Source organism: Serinus canaria, chromosome 12 (assembly GCF_022539315.1).
Source record: "Serinus canaria isolate serCan28SL12 chromosome 12, serCan2020, whole genome shotgun sequence".
NCBI classification, from domain to species: domain Eukaryota; kingdom Metazoa; phylum Chordata; class Aves; order Passeriformes; family Fringillidae; genus Serinus; species Serinus canaria.
In genome coordinates, this window is record NC_066326.1 from 9405106 (window position 1) to 9420078 (window position 14973).

General features: G+C 45.2%; 1 protein-coding gene across 4 annotated transcripts in view; it reads left to right on the top strand.

Annotated features, from left to right (window-relative positions):
- Positions 1 to 14973, top strand: part of GRIP2 (glutamate receptor interacting protein 2) — a 261679-nt gene that overhangs the window by 146248 nt on the left and 100458 nt on the right. For 2 of the 4 annotated variants that reach the window (XM_018915120.3, XM_030227936.2), the window contains exon 1: positions 8854 to 9058. The exons of the other annotated variants lie outside the window; for them this stretch is intronic. In XM_018915120.3, coding sequence (XP_018770665.2) covers positions 8980 to 9058 — 79 coding nt within the window. In that variant the 5' untranslated portion in view covers positions 8854 to 8979. Of the gene's footprint in view, positions 1 to 8853; positions 9059 to 14973 lie in introns of those variants that run through there. 4 annotated transcript variants of the gene reach the window in all.

Here is a 14973-nt window from a genome sequence, read left to right on the forward strand (position 1 = left end):
CAACAGCAGTGTGTCATTCAGGGCTTGATAACTGACTGTGGGGAGGGCACAAGGGAAGGGATGTGCTCTTTACAAAATTGCCACATGATACATCAGTCCTCAAGACTTATGTCTGTGTTTCCTTTTCTACACTATATTTTCAGGAAACACAAACCAAAAGAAAATTAAGTGCCTTTTAAAACAAATGGTCTGTCTTTGCAACCTATAGGCCCCTTCTCATCTGAGTTCATTGGAGTGTAGCAGAACAGTCATGAGACAATGGTTTCTCCTCATACACAGTCTTTTTTCCACTGAGAAAACAGGCCTGAACAAAAAATGAATGCTTTGGGCATTTGTCCAGAATCCTGCAGTGGGTTGTTCGTGCTGTTGCAGTGTTTGTGCTGCTTGGAGAGATCAGCATGCATTGCACTGGGGCCAAATGCCAATTAGAGAATAAAAGTGATTACAAACCAACAGTTGCTGAGGTATTTTTGTGTGAATGTAATTTTCACCAAGGTACCTTAGATGAAGTGCTGTCTATGAGAAGATGAAGCCTTTTCTCAGCTGGCATGTAACCAAGAAGAAATATCAGCCTTTTTCACTTCAAGGCTTTGCACATTACTCTTGGGGTTTCCACCCCTCCTCTCTCTGCTTGCTTATATTTTGTTTTGCTTAAAATAAATTTGCATATCTTTAAAAGTTTTGGGAAATTATGAATTTAACTGATACCTCTGGCAGTGAGGAGGACAGAGTCTTTCCACCTAATTCCTTCCCAGCTCTATCACAACCATATAAGTGGTCTAAGAAATGAAGATAATTAAGAGTTTTTTAATCAAAATGGAGAGTCAGAACTCGGAGATGCATGAGATCTGCAGTTTTGATGTACCTGGCATTAGAAACTCCTTTGAGAGTCCAGGATGAGCTTTGTAACCACAGTCCAAATGAAAAGAAAGAGATATTTTCGTGAGAAATAGGTAATGACTGGTTGCTCTGGATATTCATGTGAGCAGAGAGATCCCAGCTCAGATCCCTCATGTGCCTGATTTAGATCTGCAGTTGGAATTGGCATCTCAGGTTATTTTAGGTTATCAACTATGGCATGTACAGCTTCTGCATCATCATAGAAACAACAAATGAAGTTCTGGTTTTGCAAGACAAAAAAATACTTCCCCACTTGGATTCACTGCCAGTGCAACAAGAAAAGCACAGATATATGAATTCAATAACACAGGTCTCTCTTCCTGAAATAATTCTTCCTCTGCATTTAAGTGAGGGCTCCGGGGATAAGCACTGTTGTTTTCCAATATCTGTTCAGTAATCCTGCTGGAAAATAAAATAATGCCCAGTTAGTTTACCAGCTGCTCTTGCCATATATTAACAATACCTGTGGTCTTACATCCCAGAAGTATTGGTAAGGTCTTTGACAAAATCATCCTTGATTGGTAAAGCAGGAAGAAACAACTCTTTTTTGTTTCTATGATATGTAGCTGAATGGTCATAAAGAGGAGACTTTTTCAGACAGCAAGGAATTTAAGTAGTAATAATATGCTGTCTGTGTTGCACCTGTAAAGCAAGCATTGCTTCCCTGAGCAGTTCATTTTTTATGCATTTTCTTTCTTTGAATCTATTGTCATGTTTTCTGATGAACTCCCTTCCTGCCCTGGAAAGAGCTATTGCTTACAGTTTTGTCTTCAAGCAATAAGCATAATAATAGATAATTAAAATGACTCAAGAAATTCAAGCACTAGAGCACCCGCATTTATACATTCCTTTCTGGGAAGAAAAGAGGAAGAAATACAGGGAGGGGATAAAACAGACTGATTTGAACAACAAAAAGCAATTCTAGCATCCCTCACAGGGAAATTAAAATGATTGTGGTGTTTCTGATATATTTTTATTGAAAAACGAGCAAGAACTGAGCTCTTGTTGAGCAAATTCAGGCTTTGTCTGTCTGTCTGGCTAAGGTGCTATCATTTGGCACAGTGGAGCAGGCTGATTTCAGGTTGCCAGCAGCACAGGAGATATGCTGATGGTTAAAGCCCCACTGGCAGGTGCACCCTGATTTTGGGAACCTCAGCAGAAGAAGTAAACCCCGCACAAGGCCTGACCCTTCAGCATATCCGTATTACTTGGATAATTACTTGGATATTGGTTAATACAAATAAATTAACTGCATGTTGGGCTCATGTTTCCTGTCCATGGGGACACTCAATGAGAAAACAAGAGCTGGGACCTGTTCCTGCTCCTAGGCATCAGGTGAAGCTCGACACAAGGACAGTAGGATGTCATCAGCCTTTAAATGCCATCAAAGCTGAAGGTCTCCAGGGATAGCCTTGTGTCACAGAAGGAAGTTTGTTCATGCATGTCCTACTCATACACGAGTCAGAGCCTGGATATCCTCTGTGTTCATTCCTTGGAGACCCATTTCAGGCCTGTGCTGTCTCCCCACCACTGCCACAGGGAATGGGATTTAGAGCTGTAGTGCCTGGAGGGAGCACTGGGTGTTGTGCTGGGACCAGTGGCCCAACCTCCATTGCTCACTTCACCCATAGTCTTGTTCTCAACTCCCCATGGTTGGGGTTTCCAGCACTGGCTTGCCAGAACTCTGCCACACCCAGAGTATTTTCCCCAAAACCCTTTATCTGCTATTTTCAATGCAGCTTGGGGTAACATGATATTTTCTTTTTCCAGCAGTTGCACCACTTTTTTTTTTTTCTCCTGCACATAAGCATCAAATGCTGTTTGCTGAATATTTCACTTGTTCTTATTTGGGCTGAAGGTTTCTGTTACCACTGGCCCTTAGGGGACCAATTTAGCTGCACTGAACCAGTTTTGGTGTTCAATTCCTTCTTTTCAAAGAGCTGCATTTACACATCAGTTGAACCCTTCGTATGCTGGCATCTTCCACACTTCCAGCTCAATGAAAGTTTAAAAATGATATTTCTATCCCCACACAGAGCTATGCCTCTGCCTTCAAAATGCTGGGGGGACATGAAAGTCCTGCTGAGAAGAGGGGGAGATTTTGATGTCAATGATGTCCCGCAAGGGACACAACCTCATTCCAGCTGAGTGAGGTTTTATGCACAGAAATGCAAAATATTCAGACCATGTATCGTTAAAGTGTTGCAGCAAAGCCTCCCCAAGCCAGTGAGTGCCTCAGTGAATTCTGAATTGCTGACCAAGTCTCAGTTCTCTGCCCCCACCTGTGCTGTGAGATCGGCCTTTGTAATTGCAAACGTGTCCTGCAGCATCCTGATGTTTGTGGGGCTCTTGTCTCTGGAAATCTTCACCCTGCTGGTCTGTGGGCATACCTCGATGGGCAAGCCTACAAAATTCACTCTGTTCTCTTCCAGTCCTAATAAGACATGCACTCAGTGGAAATGATTCCGTAGTCTATTGTATTTTTCAGATAAAACACGCAGGATTAAAGTTATTTTGGCCTACATTTGGATATTGGAAATGTGTGCATATTGTTTTAGCTTATGACTTTCCTTAATTTAATCAGAGTTGTGATGTTGATATCATGGTGGAGGAGAGAAGGCTTTGTGTTTTATTACAGGGAATTTTCAGAAGCATCATTCTGACATCAGCACATGGGTCTTTTCCTGGGGCTGGGTGCCCTGCAATCACACAGAAGCTGTAGAAAAGCCCACCACACTGTCTTATTTGAATTGTCCTCCCACTCTTAGCTGCCTAGGAATCAGCCTATTCAGATTTTACAGGACAAAGATATTAGAACCAGAACAGGCTCCTGTAGAGGATCCCTGAAGGTGGTGTAGGTGTGTGTGCTGCATTGAGTGTGTGAATACCCCTAAATTCTATTTATTCCTTCTGGGCCATTTAGCAGGATCCTTATTTCCTGTCAGATTGTAGCATCTAAGTGATTGATTGCAGAACCCTGCCTATTGCCTCCCTATCAGTTTAGCTTCTCAAAGCCCTTTTGGAAGCCATGATGCTGTTTAAGAAGGATATATAATTATTTGGAGTTTGTTTTGCTGTAGCTGTTGGCACAATGGAATCCATATGGTCTTCCACCCTACTTGGCACAACCCTTTCTCACTGTTGGATGGAGAAAGTCTGATGCAAGGGACTGTGATGCAAATGTTGGTACTTAAGATCTCCATGACAAGCTGCAGTAACAGAGACATGCTGGGTCCAGTGTGATGGGCTGGGAAGGAAAGTGATTTAATGCTGGTACTGTATAAATTGTGTTTTACTAGTTGTGTCCTGGTATTAGTAGTATATGATAGCCCTGTAGTCTGCACAGGGATTTTCTGTGTGCAGGGCAATACACAATTTCAGTGATTGTATGGTCTGTCCTCAGTATGGCTGCTGAGACAGAGCATCCAAGAGAGGCATGTCTGTGTATTTCTCTTCCTGTCTGTGTTATCCCTGACAGCTCCTGGGTGCTGCTGCTCAGTTCTGCACTGTCAGACTCTGCTCTTTAGGAATGGCACTGAAGCAGCATTATGTTTGCTTTTCCAGTTCAAAATGCATATCCCCCCTTTCCTTAGTGCTACAGAGAGTGGGGTTGCATGTGCAAAGGCCTCTGCAATGACCACCCAAAGCTAGGGATGCTCTTCTCCCTCAGGACTCCCCCCTGTAAAACATGCTCCAAACGGGCTCCTTTGGTGGCAAAGGTGTCAAGATGATCCCCAGCAGAATCCCAAGGGGGTATTGGGATACATTTATTTATTTATTGTGGCATATCCTCTCAGCTTTGGTAGTGAAGTTATTAAAATGAGGCTTGTTAGCACACTGAAGAGGGTTGGGGGCCCTTTGCATCTTCCATGCGGTTTGATCCTGTGCTGCTCGTTAACACTCAGTTGCTTTTGTGATTAATTATTTAGTCTTCTCCCTTGGTACTGGGGTATAATAGCACAACCCCCCTTTCTGCTGAGATTCACAGTTCTTTGCTTTTCCCTTCAAGCCTCTCACTCCACCTTGAAGCTCAGAGCAAGGCTGTCCAGGTTGCAGCACTTAAAGAGCCCAGCAGCTGCAGAGCTGCTGCTTGTCCTGTGGCTCTGCCCATGGGTGGCCATCAGTCCCAGCTCCTGCACTGCCCAAGTCAGTGGGGAGCAATGGGACAGCTGCCCCTGAGTGCTCTGTCCCTCCAAGAATGGCCTCTCACTCCAGCGGGTACTTGTGTGAGGGGAGACATCAGACAGGGCTGCATCAACTCTGTGTGCAGCCAGACACAGAATTGCAAATTGGAGGTGAACTTGTCAGCAGGGAGATTTTATTTGGGGAGTCAGCCTCGGCAGCCTTCTTCCCTTTCTCTTTTGCATGCCTTTTGAACAGCTTTCAGTTCAAGTTTTTGTAATCACCCAAGCGTTGCTTCTTCAGCCTTTTGTTTTTGGGGGTGTTGCTCGTTGCCTTGATTTGCTGTCTCTGGACATTTGTGCAAAGTTTGTCAGGTCTCTGCACGTGGCAGGGGCTTGTGCCCATTATGGGGCAGGTGTGGGGTGACCCTGGGTGTGCTGGTCTGTGATCACACACTGGGTGAGTGTGTGGAGAGGCTTAGGGTGAATTTGGGCTCAGTGTGTGCTGTGGTTGTTACTGGGGTTGTGTTTCAAAATGGGTGAGCTGAGAGTTTGCAATGCCTGGACCTGTTCTCTAGGGCATCAAGGCCATGGATCACATGAAACTGGTGACCACCAGAGCTACCAGGAACCCCCAGTGCTGGAAAGCACCTTCCTCCTTCCCCAGCTGTCCTTGGCTGTGCTTCCTGTGTGAAGCTGCTGGATAAGGCGAAGCCTGGGGTCTGAATAATTACCAGGGAATTAGCTCTGTTTTCTTCATGCCACAGTCTCTCCCCTTCCTCTGATGTTTGCATCCTTTTCCTTTCATCTCGTGCCTCTGTGGCAAGTGCCTTGCACAGCCATGGGATGCGTGGGAGGCTCAGCCGAGGGGCAGCCAGGCACATCCCAGTGCAGCAGGGGCTGGATCCTGTCCCCAGCCTGCAGATGTGCCAGATGGAACTCAGAGGGTGTGAGTCTGTCCTTTGCCCTGCTGCAAACTCCCTGTCTGCTGCTAGATCAGCCACTCTTCCCTCAGAGCCATAAAACAGCAAAGTGCCAGCTCCCCTCCCCACCAAAGGTGTTGGAAAAGCCTTGGAAACTGATGAAGCATTAGTCTTGGTTTCTTTATGTTTTATTAGGGCCCATAAATTAAATGGAAACTCACAATAATGTGGAAGAGAGCCAGGGAGACCAATTATTTGTCAGAAAGACAACATGACTAATGGCTTTGCTACGTGTTAATTGAAAGCATTGGAAATTTTAGCAATGTAACACCTGAAGGCAGCTGGTACATGAGTGTGCAGAGCAGACTACAACAGGCTGCATCACTCACTCCTGTTTAGGGAGATCAGTAGTAACCAAAAGTTGTGGATCAAAGAGCATCTTTAAGACTTGGAGCCAGATGATGGAGCCACAAAGCCCCAGACCTCTGATATGCCCCTGTCTCTGTTTTAAAAGATGAGGCTTCTGTTTGCAGACCAATTTACTGTCTCTAAGTGTCTGTGCTGCAGTTTCCCCATGGGTTATAATTTTGGAATTTGTCATCCCTTACAGGTCCATTGGGCATATTTCACTTGACCTCCCAAGTCTGTACTTTGCTGTAGATCTGTGCAAATCCCTCCTGGGGCTGCCTGTGCAGAACTGTGGGTGCTCCTGTCCCCTGCCCACATGCCCCCATCACACAGCACTTTCCCACGCAGATCCAAGACCTCAGACACCTCCCAGGTGCTGTGTCAGGGTGAGAGCTCCTGCAGCAGGGGATCCCTGTGGGCCCTGGCTCCCCCCACAGCATGATGGGGACTGTCACTGTTGTGTTCTGCAGTGTCACCGAGTCCCTCCCTGTCCCTGGGGGCACATCCAGGTTCCAGGAAAGACATTTCCAGTGGGAGAATCCTCGTGTGTGCCTCCCCCTCCAGTGTCCATTAATAGCACATTAAGAGCCTGCTGGGTCAGAGATTCTGAGGTAACACATAAGCTGGAAAGAATCCAGAGCAGAGGCTGGACTGGCTGCCCTGGCAATTGGGTCATAGTAAAATTAAAAGTCAAGCCCTAAATGTGCATTTCTTTTTCAAACTTAAGCGGCTCTTGAAATTACATTGGGTCACACTGTAAGAGTGGGGGCACCAGGTATGGTTTTTTCACAAAAAATCAGCATTTTAAGACCCTAGTATCATAACCATTGAGCCATATTGATAATGTTATTTATTAATAATTACAATTTCAGGGCCTGGGTCTTAATATATAGGCTTCAATTTATTCCATCACTTAGTCTACTTAGTGTTCATGGAACAATTCATGTTACAGGGAAACTAATATACACAATAACCTGTGGGATTCAGGCAGTCTATAGGAATATGTTTACTTTCTCAGTTTGCAAGAAATTAGCAAAATAGAAGGTAGTGCTGTAGTAAAAAAGTAGATGAAGTAAAGAAAGTTAAAGTGCATATTATATACAACATCTTGGTAAAGTCTCACAAAATTAAATAACTGAAATTATTTTATTTATATTATGTTTTTTTTTTAAATGCTTGATTATATTCTGCAGTGCCCTGAGCACCTTGACTTCAGAAATAAAACAATTATTTGGAATCTTCATAATATGAAAATTAATGCTTAAATTCTCAGAAACATAAATATTCCAGCAGTTTTTCTAAGGGTAGTAATAAGAGTTCATAAACACATTAATTTTTCCATTCTTAAATATTTCAGGTCAATGGAGTACAAGAGGAGATGTTAACAAAACCTGTGCTCTTTTCATAAGAGACTGGAGTGTTTGGAGGGCAGCTGCTCTTCTGCAGCACTCTAATAGCATCTCCAGATACTGCAATTGCAATAAAGCATGACAAGATTGTATAATAACTTGATTTATCACATTGTTAGTAGCATGAAGAGGGTATGTTACAGCAGCCATCTAACCCATGCATCCTTTCAGAGCCTTGGGCATTTTGGGACAGTTACTGCAGAGGGCCACCAGTTACTGTTTTGGTCCCTGAACTTGCCAGAACTCCTTTGGGGGGTGGTGCATGGAGTGTTTCCCTTCTTGGAAAGAACTGGGAGCAGGACATGCACGTGTGCCTGTCCCACCTGCCTGCCAGGAGCAGCTTTGGGAAGGGAGCAAAGCCAGTTTGATGCAAGGACATTTTAAATGTGCTCAGCCCAATTTCCCTCCCGAGCTGACTTGGAGCCCTTACCTGTATAATTTATGTGTTTTCCCCCCAGCTCTGTGACCTGGGGGATGGGGAAGGCAGAAAACCCTGGGCTGGGAGTGCCTTTGTGCTGAGTTTATGGAGGGAGCCTGTCTGGCCATTGGTGCCCTCTCCAGCCCGGGGTCAGTTGTCCTGAGATCTGGAGTGGCTCTATTTTGTGCATGGAAGGAGCCACCCATTACCACAATGTATCCCCCAGGAGGGGAACTGCTCCAAAGTCCTCAGTGGCCAAGGATTCATCACAGGATAACGCTGCAGGCAGTCTCTGAGTGGACAGCCCCTTGCTGATTAGCACAGTGTAGGAAAATGATGGGGCTCTTCCCCTTGTGTACATTTGCACATCTAATGATCACTTGGGGAGCAGACATGTAAAACTGGGTTAGATGGAAAGATTTCCAAAAGGATGCTACTTGACCCCTGCCTCCCACACATTCCAGAGCTTCTCGGTAGCCAGGAGGCATCCCAGAAGAAGATAATTAGGCTGGTGCTATTTCAACTTCCTCTGATCCCTAAGAAAGAGTTAATTACAGTCTTTTCCCTCTTGCTCAAAGGTGGCTGGGTATTATTATCAGAGCTGTAATTATTCATGCTAATTGCTTATTTGGAGAGGGAGAGAGCATGAGAGAGAGAAGCCCCAGACTCCCCCTGAGTGATTAGCAGAGCAGACCAGGTGCACTTTGCGCAGGCTGGTCCGAGGTGGTGCTGGGGCTCCAAGGAGGTTGGGGATGCTGGAGTGGTTGTGAGCGAGCTGTGGAACAGCCCTGGTCCTCCTCATGCTGCCACCTCCTCTGGGACTGAGGAAAAAGAGCATGCACTTCTTGCAGACCTTCCTCTGGTGGAGGGCACTCCGAGGTAATTGCACTGCTAACTGGACTCTTCATTTGTTTTGTGGCTTAATTAACCTTTCATTATTTGTTTTGGGTATTTTTAAATCTCAGGGTGGGTAGTGAGATGCATGTCTGAGATCTGTGATTAAGCTCGTCTGCAGATCTTGCAGCTGATATTTCAATAACTGAACACAACTTCCACGATCCCTGACTGCCTCTGCATTCCTGGGTTTCAGATGGGATGGGGAAAAAGAGATGGCATGTGTGTCCCCTTCCCCAGTTATGGGCTTTTAATTACAAGACTGATTGCCTTTGGAGGCTTATTCCTGTAACCAGATCTGAGGCTTGCCTGTTAAAAGCAGTAGGTTTAAGCTTTATTTGTTGGTGACTAAGGGTATCAGAAGTGTGATGGTCTTGATTAGATGCTTTGAAGGCAGCAGTATAGTAAAATTTAGCATGCTGCAGAAGCTGGGACTTTGTGGGAAAACAGAGTGGGAAGCTGTCTCCTTGGGCACACCTGGAGCAGTTTGGAGATAGTGTGCTGTGAGCATGATAGCAAGCTGGCTTCTTCTGAAGCAACCAAATGGTTGGTGAGGTGGGTGCTTGTTGGGAGAACTTGAGTCATCCCTGAGAAGTAATTATTTTATTTGGCTTTATTTTTTCCTGGAACAGCAGGACTTTGTGTTCTGCTTGACTGGGGTTGCAGACTGCTCCTGGTATCTAATCTCTGCATGAGTCAGTGCAGTGGTGAGCAGTCTGCTGTGGCAGTGGGCTGTTTTCTGTTGCTCTTTCTGTTTTCTTTTAAGTCTTTGATTCCTGCTGTTCTTAAGGCTGAGAAAAACAACCTTAAGAATTGCACTTAGAGGTGATGTAACCTATGCAGGTTTTAATAAAATAAATGGAAGTAGTTGCCCCTGCCAAATACCTTAGGATGTTCCTCTACCCTTCTATAAAGGTGTCTGTGGTGTCCTCCTTATGGACAGCAGCCATGTGCTGTGCTGAAAGCCAAACCCACTGCTCTGCTTTCTAGAGATCTAAAATTATGATCCATATGCTTTAACATCCTAACTGACCATAATTCTGTTTTAATATACTGAAAAAGCCTTTCATCTAGATGTTTTACTACTTACCTAAATTTTGCAGACTTTCCATGCTCCCATCCTCTTCCTGATAGAAGAATTGGCTGGGGACAGAGCACTGCTGCAGCAGGGACTGCAGTCATCCCCATCCTCTGGGGTGGGAGGCAGGGACAGGAATAGGGAGACATTTCCATGTGAGTATCAGAGAAGTCTGGATTGACAAAGAGATCAGAGGCTTGGATCACTTGGTTCTTACAGGTATTGCATTGCTGAGCCTCAGCTGAAGGTTTACTTGTAGTTTTCTAAGCCTTTTGCATGTTGCTTTTTAAAAAAACTGTTCATCTTCAGGAAGCTACAGAATCTAAATATGGAGCAGTGATATACAATAGAAATTGCATTTAGTAACCCATTTCATCCAAATCTGGACCCCCTAAAGACAGCAACTTTTTACTTTGAAAATCTGTGGGAATTAAGAGTCTTTTTACTCTGTGTGGTGTCTGGCCAAAGTGCAGTGATAAATTTTAAAAAAATTTTCTTCTTCCCATATTTTCTGATAATTGCAAGTTCATCCTTTGCTTTTTTGTTCCCAAGTTCTGTGTATGACCACGTTATCCAGCTAATTACTACATACTGCTTTCTGTTATCCAGCTAATTACAACTTACCCTTTCCTATGGACCTTAGATTTCCCAAACACTTCCTAAATAACACTGGTGCAGAAGATCAATGTAGCTTTGCGTGCTTTCATAGCAAACCCCTCATGCCCTACCAGCAGTGCTTGCTGCCTCTGTGTCTGTGGTTTATCCTTTGTGGTGGAGTTGCAGGGCTGTGAGTGAGTTGACTTTCTGGCACCTGTGTCACTCAGTAGTTCAACTCCCTGTACAAATTTCCTGGGCAGGTCAGAAATCTTCACGCTTTTAGAGCTGATCTTTGCATTACAGGGGTTAAAGTGTGGTGTGCTGCTGCTATCCAGGAGAGTGATGCTCCAGAGGAATGTGCTCTGGAGAATACCAAAGCCCTTGGGAGACTGTGCTCTCCCTAATGAGGGAAGCACGTCCCTCTGTGGAGCACCTACACACCACCACAGTGTGTGTGGGGCTCTCACTGAGGTCCCTAACTGTGGGCCTCTGCAGGAATAGAATTTGCTTTGGCAATCTCTACAGTTCTTGTCTTTCTCAAGTCATAAAGGGATTCCTTGATGGATTTTTGTGTCCCCTGCTCCTACTTGGATATCAGAGTTAGAGTATGTAGGTAAGGGGAATCCTTAAATACAACTGGAATTTTCCATTAGACTCTTGTTAGTAGGGAAACAAAAATCTTGTAAGATGCTGTGATCATGATGTCTCTGCTGACTTGTGTTAATGCTGGCTCTGGACTGACTGGGGTTAAGCTGTTGCACTGCTGTGGTTTTCATTCCTGTCCCCCAGGAAGAGAAATGACACTGCTACCAAGAGCAACTTGTCTGCTCAGTGCTCGGTGTTGGGAGCTGGTGCTGGTGTGTGTGTGTGTGTGTTCAGTGGCTGCAGGAATCCTGGGAATGTTAACCACTCTTTCATTATTATTGTTAATAATAATAAATTAAAAATTAGAGCCTTAATGATGAGGAACTAGATGAGCTTGTGTGTCATAGGAGCAAAGATGTAGGATGTCCAACATGGGGGGGTCCCCATGGAGACAGCGCTGTTGCCCCTGACCTGCTGACATCCAGATTTCTGGGATGCAAGTGAGGAGGCTTGGAGCAAGGCAGCTGCAAGTACAGGGCTGGGTAAGAAGCTGGGGGCTGCAATCTTGTAGCAGTTTGGTCCTTGCTAAATGCCTGCCTTTCATCTGCTGTTGACCTGTGCTGGACTTGGAGCTAGTCAGGAGCAATCCAGACAAGCCTTTTGGACAGCAGGCGTGTCTAAGCAGGCTTGGTGTGCTTTGATCTGTAAGACTCTCCTGTAAGCATCAACCAGCCTTTCAACTGGTTGCTGTGGGAGAGAAGATTTGATGGAATGAGATGGCACAGTTGGGTTTATTTTTTTCCTGTGGTTGAAATCAGAAATAGTAGATGAAAGGCTTTGGGAGTGAGGGGACAGGGGAAGCTGACCCCCCAGTCCACATCAACCATTGCAGTAGTTTGGGCAGTGTTATAATTTTCCTTTTTTTTTTCCTGAAGAAATCCATTAATTAAAAGGTTATATCAATCAGCATTCATTGAGTTTGACAGATCTGATATTCAGTGCTAATTCATGGAGCAGCTCTACTCAGTGTGTGTGCATCTTTAGGGGCTGGGGCAGCCAGCAAGTCATCATCTGTCACTCTGAGTTCTTGCTCCATCTATGCCTGGTATGTCTGGTGGGGGGAGCCCTTACACAGCTGGGTGTGATTAGTGAACACCACAGAAAAAAACAACCAAGCAAACTAAACATCTGTGTGTCAGCTATCAGAACACAGGAGCTGGCAAAAGGTATTTGGGCAATGACCAAAATGCTCTTCTCAGAGAACACCCACACTTCTCTGTGGCCATCCCTAGCAGGACTCTGGGCCAGGCCCTAACAGTGTGTGACTGTGCAGCCTTAGAGTGGTTTTTCTACAAGTTAGCCCTGGGAAACATCATAGCTGGAAATTTTCTGCTCCAAAGTGTAATTCCTGTAGCAGGTGAGTTCCTTGGGGTTGGGCTTTTTTCTAAAACAGCATTGTGAAGGGCAAGTGCTGATAGTTTGGGCTTTTTCTTCCTTAAGATATTGCTATTTCCTTTCTTTTCCCTCATAGCACTCATGAGGGCATCACTCATTATCTTCATCCCTGACAGAACTTTCAAACCCTTGCTCAAATCCTTCCTTGTCATTTGGTCTGACATGCAGTGGTGACATAATGTGACAGGGACATATGTAACAAACTCCTGTGGAGAGACATATGTGGGAATATATGTATGTGTATAAATATTTTGGTAGCACTTAAATGTATTACCAGTTTCTCCCACATTCCTTTGCTGGTGCAGCGACTGATGGTGGGGATTTTGTGTGTTATCCCCAAGCTCCCAGGCAGACACATTGCAGCTTTCTGCTAGGTTCCACTTTCGTGCTCAACCAGGGCTGAAAGGTCTTTTGTAAAGTACCACTGTTCATTTTCCAACCTATCCCAAGTAAATATTCTCAATAGTATTATCTTGACAATAAACAACCTCTGCTGCTCCTGCTTTGTGCTGTGTTCTTCTCTTCCCCTTTGTGGCTCTGTGCAGTTCCCACTCCACTGTTTCCTACTGAAGTCTGTAAAGCTTTGCTGCTGTGGCTGCATGAAGGCCTTTTGTATGTCCATAACCCCAAAATGAATGGGTGCTGACCTCTCAGGGATCTGACTGAGCTGTTCTGGGTGCATAATTCAGTGGAAATAACAGTGTGTAATCTTACTCCTTATATTATCAATCCCATAGTGCAAAAAGCTCGTGTGAGCTGTCTTAACCCACTCCCCATCACCTTCTAGTTGGCTGCTCTGTGCCTTCAAAAATGCCTGGCTTAAGGGGCTGACATATTTTATTTCTTCCCTTTCTTTACTCTTTGTGAGACTTAATTCAAGTTAGCACATGAATTTTGTGTCTTGCTGAGTTTACATGAGGGGAGCAGCAAAGGCAAATGTCAAAAGAGGATCTCATTTCTGTCAAAAGGCTGGGAAAGGAGAAGATAAAGGGTATCCTGTGCTTCTGATGCACTTGACTGTATTATCAGCAAGTTACTATGATGGCCAAGTCAGGCCCTCCTGGCTTCAATACCTGACTTGAGAATCCTGAAAAGCCTGGTGTAACTGGGTTGAAATCTGTTCTGAAGCCTAATTCCCCCTGACATCCGGTGTTTTTGTTTGGTTTTGGGGTGGTGTTTGTTTTTGTTGTTTGGGCTTTTTTAATAATGTATTTTTAAACTGTCTAGCAGTAATTTACTATGCTAGGTTGGCTTATACAGGCAACAAAGCAAGAAAAAAAATCAACTGTGCTTTGCAGCAGCACCTTCTTTCTTCCAGGAAGAAAAGGGACCCTGTATGTACGTATGTGTAAGAAGAAAAATATTAACCTGCATCCCCTTCTGTCCCCATTGTCCTCCTGCAGCTCGCTGTTAGCCATTTTAAAAGGAGGTGTGAGTCCAAGTGCAGGGACATGCTGCTCTCTCGTGGAGCTCCACGCATTGCAGGCGAGGCTGGAGCACAGCACTGCTCTTCCTTGCAGCCTTAGGCTCAGCCCTGCTGGAGCAGCCTCTGGTGCTTCTTTTTGGAAGGGAAAAGGAGATTTTACAGGTGATGAGATGAATGGCTTTCCTGCCTTCATTTTCCAGCCAGCCCTGCCTTGGGATGGAACATGCAGGAATGCATTGTGGAGCTGGCTTGGTTTTGGGGGGCAGTAAGGAAGGATGAGGACATGATGGCAGGGACAGTTCCTCCAGCCTTTTTTCCAGATTAGTCGAGCTGAAGACCCTGTATACATACCCAGAATTTTAGGGGCTTGCTGCATGTCCAGCGTGCTCCTACAAGCAGCCCTGTCTGTGCCTGCAGTGCTGCAGCCTGAGGCAAAGGCAGAGTGCTGGGCACTGCCAAACACGGGGCTAAATCCCTCTGGCAAAGCAAACCTGAGGTTTGGGATTTTCCCACAGAGGTGCAGACATTGCCTTGCATGCCTCCTGCTCTGTTGAGGAATCTGCTAAATCCTACTGTAATCCAGCAGCTTCTGTCTCTTGGAAAATTCGATAAATAAATGATAAATTTAACGTGTGTGCCCGAAGGATGTGATTTTCTGGAGAAGAGCCCTCTCCCCCGCTGATGCTGGGGTGAGGGGAGAGGTTGGCAGCCTGGCTGTAATCGCAAGAGGGCAGAGCTGGCTCACGGCTTGAGAACTCC